Source organism: Gouania willdenowi, chromosome 11 (assembly GCF_900634775.1).
Source record: "Gouania willdenowi chromosome 11, fGouWil2.1, whole genome shotgun sequence".
NCBI classification, from domain to species: Eukaryota; Metazoa; Chordata; class Actinopteri; order Blenniiformes; family Gobiesocidae; genus Gouania; species Gouania willdenowi.
In genome coordinates, this window is record NC_041054.1 from 13,420,159 (window position 1) to 13,438,297 (window position 18,139).

The 18,139-nt window shown below is 39.6% G+C and overlaps 1 protein-coding gene across 1 annotated transcript in view; it reads right to left on the bottom strand.

The window, feature by feature from the left end:
- The window catches only part of elmo1 (engulfment and cell motility 1 (ced-12 homolog, C. elegans)), a 99,520-nt gene that overhangs the window by 9,352 nt on the left and 72,029 nt on the right, over positions 1-18,139 (bottom strand). Inside the window, exons 16-17 of the mRNA XM_028461182.1 lie at positions 16,832-16,940; positions 6,263-6,399 (exon numbers count right to left, since the gene is read on the bottom strand). Of these exons, the coding sequence (XP_028316983.1) occupies positions 6,263-6,399; positions 16,832-16,940 (246 nt within the window). The remainder of the gene's footprint in view (positions 1-6,262; positions 6,400-16,831; positions 16,941-18,139) is intronic.

Consider the following 18,139-nt stretch of genomic DNA (forward strand, 5'->3'; position numbering starts at 1 on the left):
ACATGGATCTGCATGCGGCACGCCTAATTAATTTGCAGCCCTAATTAAAACTGGAACTGAAGCTTTAATGTTGTGCCTCAGTAGGCAAAGCTAACAGCTCAACAATAGCTGATTTATGAGGGCCGCTCGTGCGCCGCGGATTGTCATTCAAATAGTCCTATGTGGAAGAGGTCAGTCCTTCACATGGCTGAACAAAGCCGCTTATCTCACCTCCTGTTCATCATCCTGGACTGGAACAGACACCAATAATAGAAGGCTTTACTTTCTCTCTGTTTGCCTCATTGAGCTGAAATGCTACCTATCACAAAGGCTGTTCCTGCAAAATAAAATCATAACCCATGACTGTTTGGTATTTTTACCAGTGATAAAGAGAAGTAAACCACTGAATTCAACATTGGACCAGACACAGTCAGCAGTGGGAGCTACATTGAGCACAAGAATCTCTGGATTTGTGATTAAACTACAATGAGTCACTTTAAAACACTTATTTAAAAGAGAACCAAGTCTTCAATAAATGTCACTACGCATTTAAAAAGGTTTACAGAACTCAAACAGATGCTCACGTCTAAACTGCTGGAACAATTTGGCACCTCGGTCCCTTAAACGTCTTCAGTCAGCTGTGAAAATCGTCTTTGACTTATCTGTTTTAACATGGTGGACCTGTTAATGTGCAGCCCTGAAATAATAACCAGGTTGAATGAAGTGAGGGAATACAATACTTCATTACTTTGGCTAAGATAAAGGAAATCAGGCACTGGCAGTGTTTCACAGACTCCTGGTCTACAGTCTGTGTCTGAGGTCGACCTCGCTCTAATCCCGTGTCAAAGCCCTCAGGCTACAGCACTGGTTGAAGCTCATCCAAGGCTGAGAGCTGTAGTAGACGCAATGAATTCCTCTGGTGACAAATACTGGGTGATGTGGAGTAATCCCATTCACAACAACAAAGCCCCACCCCCAACACACAAACAAACGCTACACTGGAATAGAGTTCATGGCTTAAATGAGGGGGTAGGTGAGAGATGGATCCCTAAAGATGTGTGCATTCATTTGTCTGTGGAAAAGCAGATTATATTTGAGTGACTGAGTGTGTGTGTGTGTGTGTTCATAGAGCTGTGATGTGGGTCTTGATCTAACCTGCTTACGCCTGGCTGAGTCTGCCCAGCCCATCTGTCCCTTCTCCTCCTTTTCCCTTCACGTTCCTTACACTCCATCCATTTCCCTCCGCTGCATCCAGGCAAAAAAAAGACACCACACACACCCACTCCATCTCTCACCACCACCTACCCTCACTCATCTCATCCGTCATCAAAAACTGTCTTTTCCCTCTTTCTCCATCACCATTCTTGATACTTACATGTCACCTCCATGGTTCCAGGTGAGTAGTGATGCTCTCCACAGTGACGGATGAATCTTTGGGATTTTGCCAGAAAATGAGTAGTGGAGATCGATGGATGAGCGGGGGATAGATGGTGGGAGCAGATGGCTCCTTTGGAAGAGCAGACTGACTGTGGACAGTTAGCCGTAGCGTTAGCCACAATAAGGAAAGCCTCGTCTGTCAACACAGCTTGTGCACCGCCTTCTTTTGCTTTCTCTTTTTGTCCTCCGCTTTGCCTACAAATTTCCCTTTTCAGTCCACCTTAGATATTCTCAAAGGTTTAAAATGCTTATTTCTTCTCCATCAGACTTCATCTGTCTAGTGTCTGCTAAAGGATGTTATTTTACGTTACTCCATTTGCTTACCTCCCTCGTTCTGTGACTGAGAGCATCCACCAGACTGCTCTGCTATACTTATGTTGATTTCAAGGCTTGCGCCGTGATTGGACACGGACCACAATCAGAAACACCAATGGCGCTACAGCAAGTGCATCACCTGACGTGTGCGTGTGAAATATCGAGAGGTTAAGCAGCGGAGGGAGGGAGAGAGGGAGAGATGGGAGAGGGAAAAGAAGGAGGAGGGGTAATGTGCAAGCCACTAAATCACCCAGCAATTTTTTTATTTGAGGGCCTGAGCTCAGAAGGCTTTTCTCCTCCTTCATGGCGGAGAAGGAGGAGAAGCTGTAGCACAGAGGTTGGATGAAGGGACGACAAATATAAATATATAAAGAGACGTCTCTAATGGACTCACGCACAAACACTGGCGCCCATAAACAAAGGCATGTGCACACGAGGCAGAGTGGCTCCATCTCACTCAAACCCAACCCGAGCGAAGCTGCACGATAGAGGTAATTGAACAGGGGTTGCTATGGAAACAGAGAAAACGGTAGCTGCCGGTCAAAGCTGTGCCCCGAAAGCATCAGACATACCTCTATTAAACACACATGTACACACACCTGTCCTTCAATTTTGTTTTTCACGTTTTCAAACTGCAATCCAGCATAAAATAATTGCAGGTTCTGTTTGCCTGCTTGTGTATTATTTCAGCCTCGGTGCCTTTGTCTTCAATGAGCAAAAACCAATGGTGGAATCTGACCGTGTGTGTGTGTGTGTGTGTGTGTGTCTGCGTGTGTGTGTGTGTGTGTCAGTCACTGATTGAGCCATCGGCGTTTAAGGGCCACTCCTATTCTCACTGACTGTAACCACAGAGGCTGAAGTCACAAACTAAGATTTATGTTATTTATCTCAGTGCTGCTGACGTGTGGTGAGGACAAATTGCAGCTGCAAAAATATCTAATGAAAGGAGAGCATTTTCCTAAACGATGGCCACCTAAAGAACATCTCCAGAGTGAACGGTTTCATGACTCAGAAAGATCAGGAGAAACTGGTCCATGCTTTATCTCCAGCAGACTGGACTATTGTAATGGTCTGCTAACAAGAATCCCCCCGAAAAAAAATCATCAAACAGCTACAGCTGGTTCAGAACGCTGCAGCTCAGGTCTTAACCAGAACAAAGAGGTCAGAGCAAATTTCTCCAGCTTTAAAGTCTTTACACTGGCTCCCAGTCAGCCTCAGAATAGACTTTAAAGTTCTGCTGCTGGTGTATAAATCTGTGAATGGGTTTGGTCCAGAATACATCAGTGACATGTTAGTCAGCTATGAACCCAGAAGGTCTCTCAGATCTATGGACACAGGTCAGATAATGGAGCCCAGAGCTCACAGTAAACATGGTGACACTGCTTTTAGTTGTTATGCTGCAAAGAAGTGGAACAAACTGCCAGCAGAGCTGAAGTCCAATGTGAATATTTTTAAAACCATGTTAAAGGCTCTTTTTTCTCTACCTCTAATGACTGAGAGGGAAATTTGTAATCATTGTTGATTTAATGTTTTTACTGCTGATTTGAATGTTTCTATTGCTTTTTAAACTGGTGAATGTTTTCTGATGCACTTTTCAATCATGTAAAGCACAATAAATTGCCTTGTGTATGAAATGCATGATACAAATACATTTGTCTTGCCTAAATGTAATCCAAGCACATGATGTTATCCCCTCACACTGGAATGTACCATCTGTAAGTCATGCAACAAGTTAATGAGTGAACCACAATGGTAGACAAACTTTATGAATTGAGGGCCATATTTAGATTTTGGTGCTGACTGCGTGGAGACTCTTATCACTTCAGTCATCAAACCAAATAATCTATAGTTGACTGGATTCCTAAATGTATCAAAAATATCTTTATGTTGGATACAAATTGAATCAGCTTTAGAAAGAAGAGTGATTATCTCTGCATACAGCATTTAGCCGACACTGAGTTCTCAAGAACAAACGTTCTTCGTATCGACAACATCCAGCTGATTTTCAAACTCTAAAGAGTTTGATGAAAGATAAAAGCGATGAAAGAAAGTATTATCTATTTCTACTAAATTGAAACTGACTCTCACCTTCAAGATAAGAATGTGATGAAGGGAGTTGATGAACGATAGGTGTGTGTGTGTGATTTCAATAATGATGAACTCGAAACAGACATGATTGTTAGTAGCCAAAGGCTTGAGGGGCCACAACATAAATAGGACGCCACTACAGAAAGAACAATTATCAAAAGTATTTATTAACACAGATTCACAAAGTTAACCTTGCCTGCAAAATGGATTCTCCTGGTGTTCACAAACACCAGAATCCATCTTGTGCTGCTCCAGCCCTTACCCTTTGTAAGCAAACCGAACCAGTTCGAACCAATCATGAGGCAGTGTTGTGGTTTAGGGCGGGATATCCGGGTTTGACGAAGGCAGAAGCGTCGAAGCAAAACTGGCGCATGCACAGTTGCGGCGAGAGGAACTAGCTGGGCTACCGCTATTAGCATAGCTCCGAATCAAAACAGAAAGATGTCGACGCAGGAGGATGAACGTGTAAAAGCTGCTATAAACTCAGTTTTAGAAGAATCCAGCATTTCATCTTTCAAAGAGCAACAGCGAGAGGCGCTTTGTGCATTTTTGGACGGTAAAGACGTATGTTTTCACCAGCGGAGCCTTATTCATGTTGTAGCCATAGCAGCGTCTCTGTTATGTGATTGGCTAAAACAAATCATGGTGGTCAAGCATTTAACCCAATCTGCTTCAAGCATTCTGTTCATGTCCCTCCCTGGTTCCGAAAGGATTCGCCTGACATGGACCCAGATCGATGTGGAGAACTCAAGTTAGAAGGAGGGCTACACATCAATCTGGCTCTTGCCAGGTTATAAAAAAGTAGCAACAGAACAAAACAAAAACAGACTGGAGATCCTGGCCCAACTAAACAAAAGTAGGTAGGATATTGGGCCTAAACTACAAAAAGCTATAATTAATTACAGCTACATAATCACGAAAACGGGACTACCAAAAATCTCTAGCCCAAACAAAAATAACAAACTTAAAGACAATGTGGAGTGGGGAGCTGAAGAAACTCCCCACATGTCTGCTGCTGGTCAGAAATTGTGCCTCTCCCCTTCTGGTCCTCTCAGCCCTTTATACAGCTCTTCCTCCCTGTCCACCTGATTGCTGATGTGAATCAGGTGTGTTAGGAGAGAGGAAGGAAGGGAAGGCTGAGAGGCCTGGAGGCACCAGCCATAACAGAAGCATCCATTCTTTCCACCATCACTCAAGACACGCGCGACTTAACAGAGTCAGCACATCGCAAGGCCAGGAATCCATCCTATTTCATTTCTTAATCACGTTACCTTCTCTTTCATGGTTATCGTTACTCCAATAGGTCGTTTTAATTTGACAGGAACAGATCCATGATTTATCTCGTCTGCGAACGTGAGTGGGATATAATCCGAAGTAAGTGTTTAGAGGTGTTTCTGATGTTCCACACATAAAGCACAGGAAAAATTTCCATGGTCCAAGGTGGCAGAACAATCAGTGAGCTAACGCTAATTGTTTTAAGTCAATTACAACATTATTTAATCAGGAACAGTTCCAAGTGCTTCACCTTATTATCATATTAATGAAGTTAAAAAAAATAGCAGAGCAGTGCTGGTCTTGAAAGAAAATTCAGAGTTTGGCCAAGACAAGACCAAGACCGCCAAAATGTGGACTTAAGACCAGAACCGGCCTTGAGTGATAAAGCACTACATGAAAAAAATAAATAAATCAAATGACCCCTAAAGTTATTTGCAGAGCGAAATAGGAACAGGTTCATATTTTCAGTAGTTCTAAACAAATCACTGTTTGAGCAGTACATAGTGTTTGACACCATGAGACAATCATAATTACTTTGATAAATAAGGGGAAAGGCACAAAACATACGCAGATGCATACAGTCGACGCTCAAATGACTTCACAACACAATGTAATGTATCTGTCATCAACTCCCCATCAATCACTGCCTGGCTGTACACACAATTAGTGCCTGAGCTGAAACACAACCACTGAGATTAACTCCACTGAGCTCCGATCAAAGATACTGTATAGGAGTATGAAAGTCGGATAAAGTCACATTAACGAAAACAAATAACTAAATAAATGTGAGATATAGTTATTGGAATAAATCTCTAAAAAGATTAAACATTCTAGCTAGTCTTCAGGGGTGTAAAGAGTACTGATATATCCTGCTCAAGTAGAAGTACTGTACAAGTAAGTCATACATAAAATAAAAAGTCCGTTGATCATTTTAAAACAAAAAAACATTATTTACACATTTGGGTGTAGAACTGTAATGAATGACTTTACCTCTTTTAAAATGTACTGAAGTAAAAGTAATATCACTGATTTACAAATATACTCAAAAAAGTACAAGTACCCTTAAAAGCAACATGAGTAGGCTACTTGTAATCTGTTACTTTCACCTCTGCGAGTCCTAATATGGAAACAGAGAAGTAATAGTTTGATTGACACACACGCTGCCTACCTTGTTAAAGTCTTCACTAGTTGCCCTCATTTCCTTCCATGTTTTGTTGAGCAGCTGGATGCAGATGCAGAAAAACTCCTCAAAAGAGCGATCGTGGGTGAAGAACATGGGGTGGAAATCGTGGCAGTTTTCACTGGCTGTGGACACAAAAAAAACACAGCGTCAGGGACAGCAGCAAAAAATAAAACAGCATGTCAGTGCAGATGGAACCATAGAGTTGTTTACAGAAGGTTCAATGTTTTTTTTTTTTTTTAAATGAACAAACAACTATAGAGTAGTAATGCGAGTGTATATAGATGATTAAATAAATGGAGTCTGATTCTGCTGTGGGGTTTGGTTTATTAATTGGGTCGTTTCCTACAAAGAACTAATAAGAACAAGGAACTGGTACCAAATTAATCGAGATCTATGCTAGTTCATGATCAGCTTCAAACACAAACTGTGCCTCAGAGACAGACGCCAGCCAGAAGCTGGTTCTAACAAAGATTTAATTTTCTACAACCAAAAGAGGTTTGTTTTTTTAATATGAGTAGCATACTGAAGAACTGTGAGTGGCTGCATGTTTGGAACAGGAATCAGAAGCTGGAAGGAAAGGCAGAACCAATGTGTGCCAAAACTGCATTAACCCAGAGTGACAATAACAAGACTTGTCATTCATTTGGGCTGAAACTGTCTCCCCCTCATCTTGTAGTAATGAGTTGTGGCCTCGATCCAAGAGCTGGTTCATTTAAGGATTTTTAAGGTGAAGCAGCAGGAGCCCTGGCCAACCATGAGAAGAGGAGATATAAAATTGGATGGAAAGGGTCAGGCAGTCATTGAAATTTCACAGTATAATGATTGATGTGCTCAGGCCTCGGAGCAGAGTGACCTTAACTGCAATTTCAAGCGTTGGATTTGCGATTGTAGAGAAACTGAGGTGATGGATCCTGAAAAATGTACTCTACCATTAACCTATCAGCAAACTAATGAAGGCCAGATCATTGTCTATACAGGGTTTTCAAAGGTATTGTATTTATTTAAAGGTAAATCCTTAAACAAACAACATCAGCTTTCAAAGTGCGCGGACTTTGAAAGCTGATGAATTACGTGCTATGACTTATTCGAGGATGCAGAAGGGAAGCATTCCCCTGATACTCTGCACAAATCTCTCCATCTTGAAGTTTGCAGGGCATGGTGAGCCACAGGCAGGTTTGTTTTTTTTAAACCAATCACTAACCTCAGCTGGACCTGCAGAAGAAAGGATTGCTCTGCAGTGTGATATGTTATTCAAATGGATAAAGAATGTAGCTCACTAAATATTTGATCACATCTGTTATTTAGGACTCATTTTAAAAAAAAAACCTCAAAGCGACTTTTTCTGGATAAATAAAGGTTAAATTATTATTATTTTTTTTAATTACACAGCGAAAACTCACCACTGTCTTCAAAACATGCAGCTGGCTTTGAATCACTTGCTTTCATGAAAAGAAAAATACAATAATTAAAACATATGTCCTGTCACGTTGAAAAACGATAAAATATTTAAGTTGTTCTCATTAATCAGTACGATATATCTAAATGTACAGTTTGTGCAATTAAAAGCTTAATTTCAGGCTCACGAGATGTTTTCCAGTTAGCTGAAATGTCGGGACCGAATCATTCTCTCTAGTGCACAAAAGCACTTAAAATTATCCACTTGAATGGAGATGGAGCATTGTGAGTGCAAAGTCATGTTATCCTGGTTAGGTAACTCTCGCTTTGAGGCTTCCGGCCCTTAACCTGCCCTGGTTTGTTCTTGCAGCAGTATGATGCGATGGAAAATCTCCATGCAATGACACATACTAACAGTTATTGTGACTTATTACTTGCAGCTGGATTAAGCGTAGCAAGGCACTCGTTTGTGCTTGGCAAAGATCAAGAATGAATGGCCTCAATTTGAAGTGACGCACAAGTGAGAAAGGTTAACCACTCGGAAAATAACCAATGCGGTGACTTAACATCAAGCTGTCAAAACGTCTTAATGAAATGCTTTTTTGATGTTTTTCCTTATTAGTGCTTTAGAGACGTTTCTTGATATAGATGTTGTAATAGACCTATATTACAAAGACATCAATGCTAAGACGTTACATTTCAGAAGCTACGGATACATCCACTTCTTCTACGTACTGTATCTACTTCTTATAAATCTGTGTTGTCACATCAGTCTTCTCAGATTGTTACACATGTGCATGCGCGTGTGTTAGTCAAATAAAAGCATGGTTCATTATTAATCTGCAACTTTTTGTTTATTTTTTCCTTTCCAAAAGTTTGTCTCATGAGCCCAGTATCGTATATTGTCTTGTGAACTTTTTTCCTATATCGTCCCACCCCTAAAAACCAAATGGCTCAACCAAGTCTATATAAACGCCATTATATATGACTATTAGCAAACAAACAGCTTCTTTGTCCTCCCATTTCCTCCCTCTGCAAAGCCAGATGTTCAGGGTCGATGGTTCTCACAAAGTAAGTAACAGGACACCATAATGATCATTTTGGGATATGCTCAACCATATGCCCACATAAGTGTAATATTTCACAATTCACGCCATGTGATCAGACAATGTTCACAATTGGTCATTCTTGAAAGTGTCATTTCCCCCCCAAAGTACGCCAACAGAGAGAATAAACATAACGGAGAAAAATGATGCTTCTAAAAACATCAACATCTCCGACCAAAACTTTACATTAAAGCATCGTGAGTGTCTTTGTTTATACTCTTATCCCACTATACCGTCACATTGGCAGTGAGAAACCTAAAGCAAACAAAGAAAAGGAAAAAGAAAAAACAACAAACTCCAACACAGATGGTGCAACTAAGCTGTGACCACAAAGTCAGTGAGTCAATCTGGGATTACACAACCTAAGTAAAGGAGACGGCTACATTTGATAGGAGAAAGATCTGGAATTCAAATCTGCCTGTAAGTTAAACAAAAACTTGAAATCATCACAACTGTCAAATTACAGAAAAAAACCTTTTACCAAACTATATTTCATCTGATTTACACAATTACACAAAGTTAAAATGACCTGAATGTTACTAAATCTAAGTGCAAAATGAAACCCCACATTATTAAATACATATTGTAAGTTAAAGCAAAAGAGAATTAAAAGAGTAAACATGAGTGAGGAAAAAAGATAATTATGTGTCCACTACGAGATATGATCTGGAAATCGGCAGGAATTTATTCTACCAAGACTTTAATTTATTGCCAGAACCCGAAGCACGGACGGACTAAGCTCAGAAAGAAGCATTTTCACGTTGCCGTTCCCACTGTCAGGAATAATTTATAACCTAAACTAAATTGGAAGGAGCTGGTACACGAGGACATGTGAGAAATACAGATGAGATTTCGAAGACTTTTTCTTTTTTATTCATGCTACCTTAATGTTACTTGTGTTTGTTTATGAAAATTTTGACTCTTTTATAAAAGTCACCCTGAACAAATTAAATTAAGAAAAAAATGTACATCTCCCCTGCAACGAGTCACCTTGCAGCTCCGTCATGTGATGAATACTGTGGAAAAATAATAATTCTCACTCCAATTACAATGCCAGCGTGGCCTCGTGTCACATGGGGTGAGATGGTGCATGTGTATACTGGGCACGTGTGTGCAGCGTCAGCGCAATTTTCACTTTTACTTCTGTCACTGTTTACTTATGTGAGCAGGATGCCAAAGCAGCAGGTACGCAGCCTGCAGCCTTGATGGATGACTTCTTCCTCCTCAGCAAACAGCTCAGCATCGTTGAACGGACACATGTCCTGAATAAGAAGCTCAACAGTGGTCGATTCAAGGCCAAGCCAATTCATTTTTGTGTGTGTTTTGAAAACATTTCATTGATTCAGTTTTAAAAAATAAAGACAAGTAAGGTAGTTTCAGGTGTTTGGACCAATCGTGGTCTCATCAACTGCCAGAATGTCTACTCAGGCAAATATGAACAGTTTTTGCTCCTGAGGAAGGTTTAAGCCTTTGTTATCCTGGCTCACAATGACAAGATCAAGATTTAAATGACTGTTCTGCTAAAGTAAAAATATGCCTTAGATCAGTGTTTCTCAAATGGGGGTATGTGTGCCCCTAGGGTTACGCGATAGCAGTACATGGGGTACTTGAGAGAGTGGAAAAATGAACAAATAAAGTGTCCGTCTTGGTCCGGAAATGGTAAAAAATATAGAAATAAATCCCATGTGGGGTCGCCTGAATTTTCTAAAAAATGAAGAAAAAAAAAAAAAAAAAATTGACATTTTATAATTATTATTGTTTTATCCAAATTAAAACAACACACAATCTTAAACAACTATAGTTTTATACTTTCACATTGTGAATCTAGTTAAACTAAAATGCAGTAAGAAAATTATTTCTGAGCTCAAACATGATCTAAAACAAATTCTAGAAAAAAATGTCTTTGGGGTCACTGGAAATTCTTGATATCAAAATGGGGTCACGATCCATACAAGGTTGAGAACCACTGGAATAAATAGTGTTTCTTTCCACTTATTTACAAAATGGGATTTTTAAAAATGTGTGCTATCACTCGTTCATTCCATCATTATGCTGTATAGTTGTTTTCGAATAGTTCTCTAAGAAAAATGTTGTATTCGGACAAAGGGGTTACTTGGATTTAGAAGTTAGAGAAAGGGGGTACTTGAGCCAAAAAAGTTTGAGAATCACTGCTTTAAATCATTTAATGTTCTTTTAGTGAATGTGCAGCAAAAAAGGGCAAATCAAATGCATCATTTAATAGATCACAAATACTGAATCCTGACCTTGTCTAAAGCATTTAAGTTTGGCATCAACAGAAACTCACAGAAAGTATGATCTTATAGCATCAATCCATCACATTTCCCCAGCACTCGTTAGTACACAAGTCTGTCAGAGATGCTTGGACTTTAATATTTAACTTGTCTTCTTCCTGCAATGGTGATTCATCAAGGCAATCCCAGGATTAAAGAGTTTTTCTGCTCCAAATTTGACAACATTTTTCACAAGATACTAGTATGCACATTTTTGTATCTTGATACTACACCTTCAAAAAAATACAGAAAACACTACATCACCATTGTATTCTAAAAAAAAAAAAAAAAAAAGCTTTTGTAATTCATGTCCTTGCTTTTAAAGAATCTGAGATGGTGTGTGTGCATGTGAGTGTGCATGAGGAAAAAGACAGAGAAAAGCAAGGCCAGTCCAAACACGTCACAGTATTTCAATTTCACACTTTCAAAGGTCATGACTGTGCTTGGATGGGTGAGAAATTGGTTTTGAGGGTGGGAGATGCCAATCGACAAGATTAGAACTGCAGAACAGCTCCGTCAACGTTCTGACAGCTACACTGAGATGAGATGCTGCAATATATTTACTAAAAGAAAAACTTACACTTGCCTAAATATTTCATTTGGCTTTTGAACTGAACGTAGGGTACACATTTTCCACACAGTGTTTCTCTTCAGCAACGGAAGCTGAAATGAGCCGCGGATCTGTCCATGGTGCTGAACATGGCTCCTTGTTCTAAAGGAGGACGTCGTTACTAAAGTGAGGAGAGGGCGTGAGTGTGAGACTGGCTCTGATTCAGACCTACATCTGTAAAGAGATCCTGCTTTCTTAGTGCATCTCATATCCACCACTGTGTGCGTCCAAGCTCCAACCTGCCAAGCCTCAGGACTCAACTCTTCCTCTTTCACTGACAAACCATGAATCACCAAGCAGAGCCATTACTCACCACGCCTGGCCCTTTCTAAATAACTTCATAAATATTCCATGGGTCAGCTCAAACTGGGGAGTCGGAGAAGTCGCGGCACGACACCTCACAGACACAGATCCTATAAAAACCTCGGGTTCCAGCTAAAACACGGGGGGACGGGGGACGGGGGGGGGGGCGATTAATGTTTTAGAATCGGACGTGGGATCAGAAGAATCAGAATCGGCTTTATTTGTCATCGCACATGTTACAGAGCAACAGAATTTCATTTCAGATTGATCTCGTCCAAAGAAACATGAAAAGACAATCACATGGCGTGAGAGGACAGGGGCGGGAGAACTGCGGGTTGACACAGGGGCGGCGCTCCGTATTTAGAAGAAAAGTGGGAGAACGACAGGAGGAAAGGTGAGGGGAAAAAGCAGGTTTTAAACTGTCTTCCCTATTGGCGAGGATAGCATAAAACTAGGGGGAAAAAAACCTCCCCCCCACCCTTGGGGGGAGGGGGGGGGCATTGAGATTTAAACCCATATATCAGCCATTGTGGGAAAGACAAAGACAATCTATGAATTAATGGAAGAGGGTGACGGGGAGAGGAAGAGATAGGAGTGTGACATCTGCACACATCAATGAATTATCCAAACCCGAGCAGACAGAAAGACAAGGAAGACTTGTCTGGTTTGTCTTGGGCAAATATACATACACGTATCTTGACACCCTCCAAAGTTGGATCAAAACATCCTGAAGATTATGGATTGTACAGTGCTGGTGTCAGTTTGTCAAATCTATGGCCAGGAGTAAGACTGAATCCACTCTATAAGCAGGAGACGAATTATTCTACAGGAGACTGAAAAAGAACACGGCTGAAAGCAATTATACAGTGTGGTGAAAGTGAGAATGAAGTTGAAAAGAACAGCTTGAAGAGGAAATCGGGGGTTAAAAAAGAAAATACTTCATAGGCCTCTCGGCAAATCCAAAATCCCTCTGTGTTTCATCCTCGTGGGAAAAACCGTGTCTGAGGGCCAGAGTGGCATTTCACAGAAGCCTGAGAGAGTGAATGAGCCTCAAAGACTTCAATTGTGTTATAATTAATCCACTGGTTCAGACTTCACTCTTTATCCACACATTAAAAAAAAACAAATGCGTAAAGTAGAAAAAAGGACATTTAAATAGAAAAATACACCCATAAGCAGTTCATAATGGCATTACAGTACATTGCCCTGTTTGCTTTAATGAGATTCCCAACAATCGTTTTTCCTCACTGATGTAATTCCTCAGGGAATCCTGTGCTTCTGTTGTTCTGAGACTTTGTGGAAGAGGATTGTTCACAGGTTAAAAACATAAATAAAGATAAGCCTGTGTGTCTGTGAGATGGATGCAGCAAACCAAACAGCACGTTCAGCTAAATTCCACAATCAGGGAGTTAAGCATTGTTTACAGGCCTTCAATAGGATAGATTTATTAAACAATAATCCATAGAGTCAGGGGCTCTCCTTTTTAAACCATCTGATTGGAAGCAAGATTAGATTTATTTCCATCATTGTTATTTGTCATCTCAGCTGAGGATGGAAGCACTTCCATATTATAATGCTGAGGGAAATATATTTCCCAGTATTAGAAAAACAACAAAGACAGAATTAAACTGAATCATCTAACTTTTGAACCCCCTTTGTCCAACTAGAACATTTTGCTCGGAATTCTGTGGAAAAAATTATAATTTCCATGATGATGAAAAAAAACAAGTGACAACACACATTTTAAATAATCCCATTTTGTAAATAACTGGAATAAAACAGTATTTAGTATTTAGATTTATTTCTATTGTTTTTATCATTCGGTCATTTCCTGTATTGTGTGGAACCAAGACTGACTCTTGTATTTTTATTTCATGTTCTAATAAGATCATTTACACCATCATTTAGTGTGTTTTTGGTGTCACGTTGTGTATTTTGTTGTTGTTTGTCTGTTCTTTTTATTATTCAGTATGTTTTTCTCTTATTTTGTATGTTCTTGTTGTTTTTTGTGTGTTGCTGGTAATATTTAAATTATTCTCTGTGTGTGAGTGTTTTTGGTGTCGCTTGGTTGTTTCTTACGTTGTTTTGTATGTTTCTCTTGTTATTTGTGTGTATTTTGTAGTGATCTTGTGTTTTTTTTTCCTCTCTTTTGTCATTGTTTTGTGTGTTGCTGGTAATAGTATTTTTCTCTCTTAGTCTCTTTTTAGTGTCATTTTGTGTATTTTGTGGTTGATCATTCAGGATATTTTTCTCTTATTTTGTGTGTTTTTGTCGTCGTTTTGTGAGTTGCTGTTACTATTTAGAATTATTAGAATTTTTAACAAAAAAAATAAACATAAAACCCCACATTTTTAATGCTTTCTTTTGTTATTTTCCCTCTCTTTCTCAAGTACCCCCTGTAGAGCCATTGCGTACCCCTAGGGGTACACGTACCCCATTTAAGAAACAGTGATCTAACCTAAAAAATGTGTTTGTGTGTATTATTTTTCCACTTCAGATATCAAAATTAAGTTTTTTTTCCCACTGTGGAAGAGAAGCCAAGCATGTCGCCCATAGTTCCTCGACAGCGGCTAAAAAATGTGGCATCACAATTTCAAATATCTGCCTGAAGTAAATACCATAACAGAGAAGCATTTCAGTGAGGCAGACACAACCTCCAACATCCTCATTAGTGTCAGGCATTTCATTGTTGCTCCACTGAAAGGTCAGATGAGGGATGACGCTGTCAGTGTAGAGGCCAGTCCCATTCTTTCCTCATCTTCCCGCCACGAAAAGCACAAACACACACACACACACACACACACAAGCATGCTCACGCTAACGAACAGCCCTTACTTCCACAGCACCTTCACCTGGCACATGCAACATTCATAGTACTCGTACATTTATTAGTGTGAGGTAATATAGACAGAGGGGTAATGGAGTGCGCCTGAAAAGACACTCCAGGTAGAATCTGCAGTGCAGCAAAAACTACACACAAATATTATACCAGAGCTGTGACAGAGACGGATGAGAGATGTAAAACTTGGGGTTATAGTAGGTATAAATATACCAGAATATATTGTATACCTCTCTGACCTACACACATAGATTAGTGGCAAACCATGTTTGTTGTTGTGTTCGATATATGGGTTATCATTTGAGATATGCATCAAAAAGTATGGAGTTGAAACAAAATAGGTTAGGGTTAGGGTTAGAAGAGTTGCCGCAAAAGTTCCAACAGTTACAAACAAGAAAAAAAAAAAAACATTATTTCCTCCTTCATTGGCTTGCTATAAAATGTGGAATAATTTAAAAACCTTCTGCTAAAGCAGTGGTTCCCAATCGTTTTTGTCCCTGTGAACCCTCTCTGCATTTTTGGTCAAATCATTTGTACCCCCTCTAGATATCAAAAGTACCCTCGTCATAATTTAATATGCTTTTTCATTTGTGGAACTGTAAGCTCTCCTAAATCCCTAACTGAGTCTCATTGGTTCACCACATGGGTTCTCCAATGCTTCATCTACACATTTAAAACAATGAGTGGAATTTGAATTAGATTTTTTTTTTTTTTTAAATACCATGGAACTTTTATGTGATTACTTCAACAGTAAGTAAATACAGTCTACTTTGTGAAATGTATTTAATTATTGCTTGAAAGGTAATTACTGCTGCTTGATTTACATTATGTTTGATTTGTAATTGTTACACTAGAACTCTGTGGTGCATGTGCTGTTTGTGTGCGTGCAGCAGCCTCCGTTTTGGGCTGCTGTACAGTAAGTAACACTGTGCTGTTGCTGCTTTTGTTGCTGCTGCTAGGTTGGTGTACTATGTGCACATTGAGAGAGAGAGAGAAGCGCTGCAGTAATATGCTTTTAACAGTGCATTTTATATTACTGTGATGTTGCTGTCGGACTAACGTTAGCTTGTTAGCTCCTCTGAGGGAGGGACTTTGGAAAGTTTGGAGGCAGGGCAAGAGAGCAGCGGGGAGGGAGGGGGAGAGGGGGATCTGAGCGTTGCGGACTGCACCTTTAACAAAGTAAATGCCCCTGAAAATGTTTACCCTTTGTTAAATGATTTTTTTTGTATGTCGTAAATTGCAAGTAAAAACAAAGAACAAAAAATTGAATACAAATGAGGGAAAAAAACAATTTAGAATAAAGTAGCAAATATTTCAAATTGTGCATTTAGTTTGATATTTCAACTATAACAATAATAAGGGCAAAATGTAAACCTTGGACTGTATTTTAAGGCAGATAAAGCGACAGGTCCTCCTCAATCTTTAGTCCAAAAACCTTCAACGCCGCCAATTTGAAAATCTTGTAGAAAACAAGCACCTGAGCCGCAGAAAAGGGCACATCAGTTTAAAACTGAGCTCCAAATGCTCTCTCCCTCCCCACAGGGAGCAGCGGGGGTCAGTCTGAAGCCGAGGACAGACCAAGTCACCATTTAAACAAGAGGAGACAAATGAAAAGGGCACATCAATTTGAAACGGACGTAAGCAGAGTGTTTATTTCTCGGCACAGCGGCCTTCCAGAGGCGGTATATTAGCTGAAAGGGGCTCAGTGGGGGCGAGGCACATCACTAAAAAAAAAGAACTGCAGCACAATTACTGAACATAATGGCTGCTCTCATTTGTACAGAGACTGTGTACACAGTGAGTTTAGTTTGTAATATGCACAGATTTATGCACGTAGTCGCTCCGCTCGTGTTTATTATATCCGTACACTTCCCCTCTAAGCCTTCTGAGCCCAGGATGAAAAACTAAATGAAGAATGACAAGGAGCAAATTATGTTTGTCTTATCATGCACGCAGTGTGAAAGGTGTGTGTGTGTGTGTGTGTGTGTGTGTGTGTGTGTGCATACTTACGAAGCTCGCCAACTTTCAAAATCTCACACAGCATCTTTGTCAGCTCGATGCTGCTGCGACCAAACGGACACTCGTGCTTGTCCTCTCGACTACTGTTCTCCAGTACGATCTACAAACATGCAAAATCGCATTTAAAAAAAAACCCACTTTCTGACCAACATGGAAGAGTTAATTTAAAAAAAAAACCATTAGCGAAACACAGGAAGTGAAACAGAAGCTAGGTTTTTGGAGTAATATGTTACGGTTTTGTTTTATTCAGACAGCGTTTTTTTCAGGATACTTACTTTGATCTCTTGACATGTTTCGACTGCCAACTGCCAGTCTTCCTCAGAGGAGTCTGCTGATCGTGGTGACAGAGAGCATGGCCTGCCTGATAAAACTGTCAAGTTGGCCACACCCAGAAATAACTCACAAGGACATCAAAGAGATCAGTGGAAGCCTCTGAGGAAGACCGGCAGTTGGCAGTTGAAACATGTCAGGAGTTAAATGTATTCTGAATAAAAGGAAACCATAACACATTATTCAAAAAGAAGATAAAATGAACTATAGAATGAATTATAACATATTCATTCATTGGCATTGCACTAAAAGCGTTATTGATTCTAGTTTTGCCATAAGTAATATATGTTTTCCATGATAACATTAAACAAACACACAACTGAATAAATATAAACTGTGTGATACCACTTCAATTTCTGCTCATTTTTAGCCTCAGTGAGAAAAGAAGAGCATTGTCGTCTCCACACCTGAACTTCACATGTAGCATAACCAGCCTATTACCTATTAGCCTGAGAACCATGACATGAAAAACAGCAGGAAAAACATTGGTTCTAATTTATAGCATGTGGCAGCAGACAAAAAATGCTGAACATGAAGTTTCAAATGATTGTTTTAACTGGGGACACTTTCATATTGGTAAATTGATGGTCACAATATTGTCCATCTGTCTCTGTCTTTTTAGTCATATTGTGTATTTGTTTGTTAGTACTGTGGGTTGGTGGTGTCATGTTTTTCTTGTTCTTTTGTTGTAATTTTGCAAGTTTTTTAAGTCATTTTGTGTATTTTTATTGTTGTTTTGTGTATTTTTATTGTTGTTTTGTGTATTTTTATTGTTGTTTTGTGTATTTTTATTGTCGTTTTGTGTTATTTGGAGCGTTTTGTTTATTTCTGTTATCATTTTGTGTTATTTGGAGTATTTTGTTCATTTCTGTTATCGTTTTGTACATTTTTTATAGTGGTTTTGTGTGTGTCTCTTGTCCTTTACTGTATTTTTCTGTAATGTTGTATTTTTAGATATATTTTAGTGCA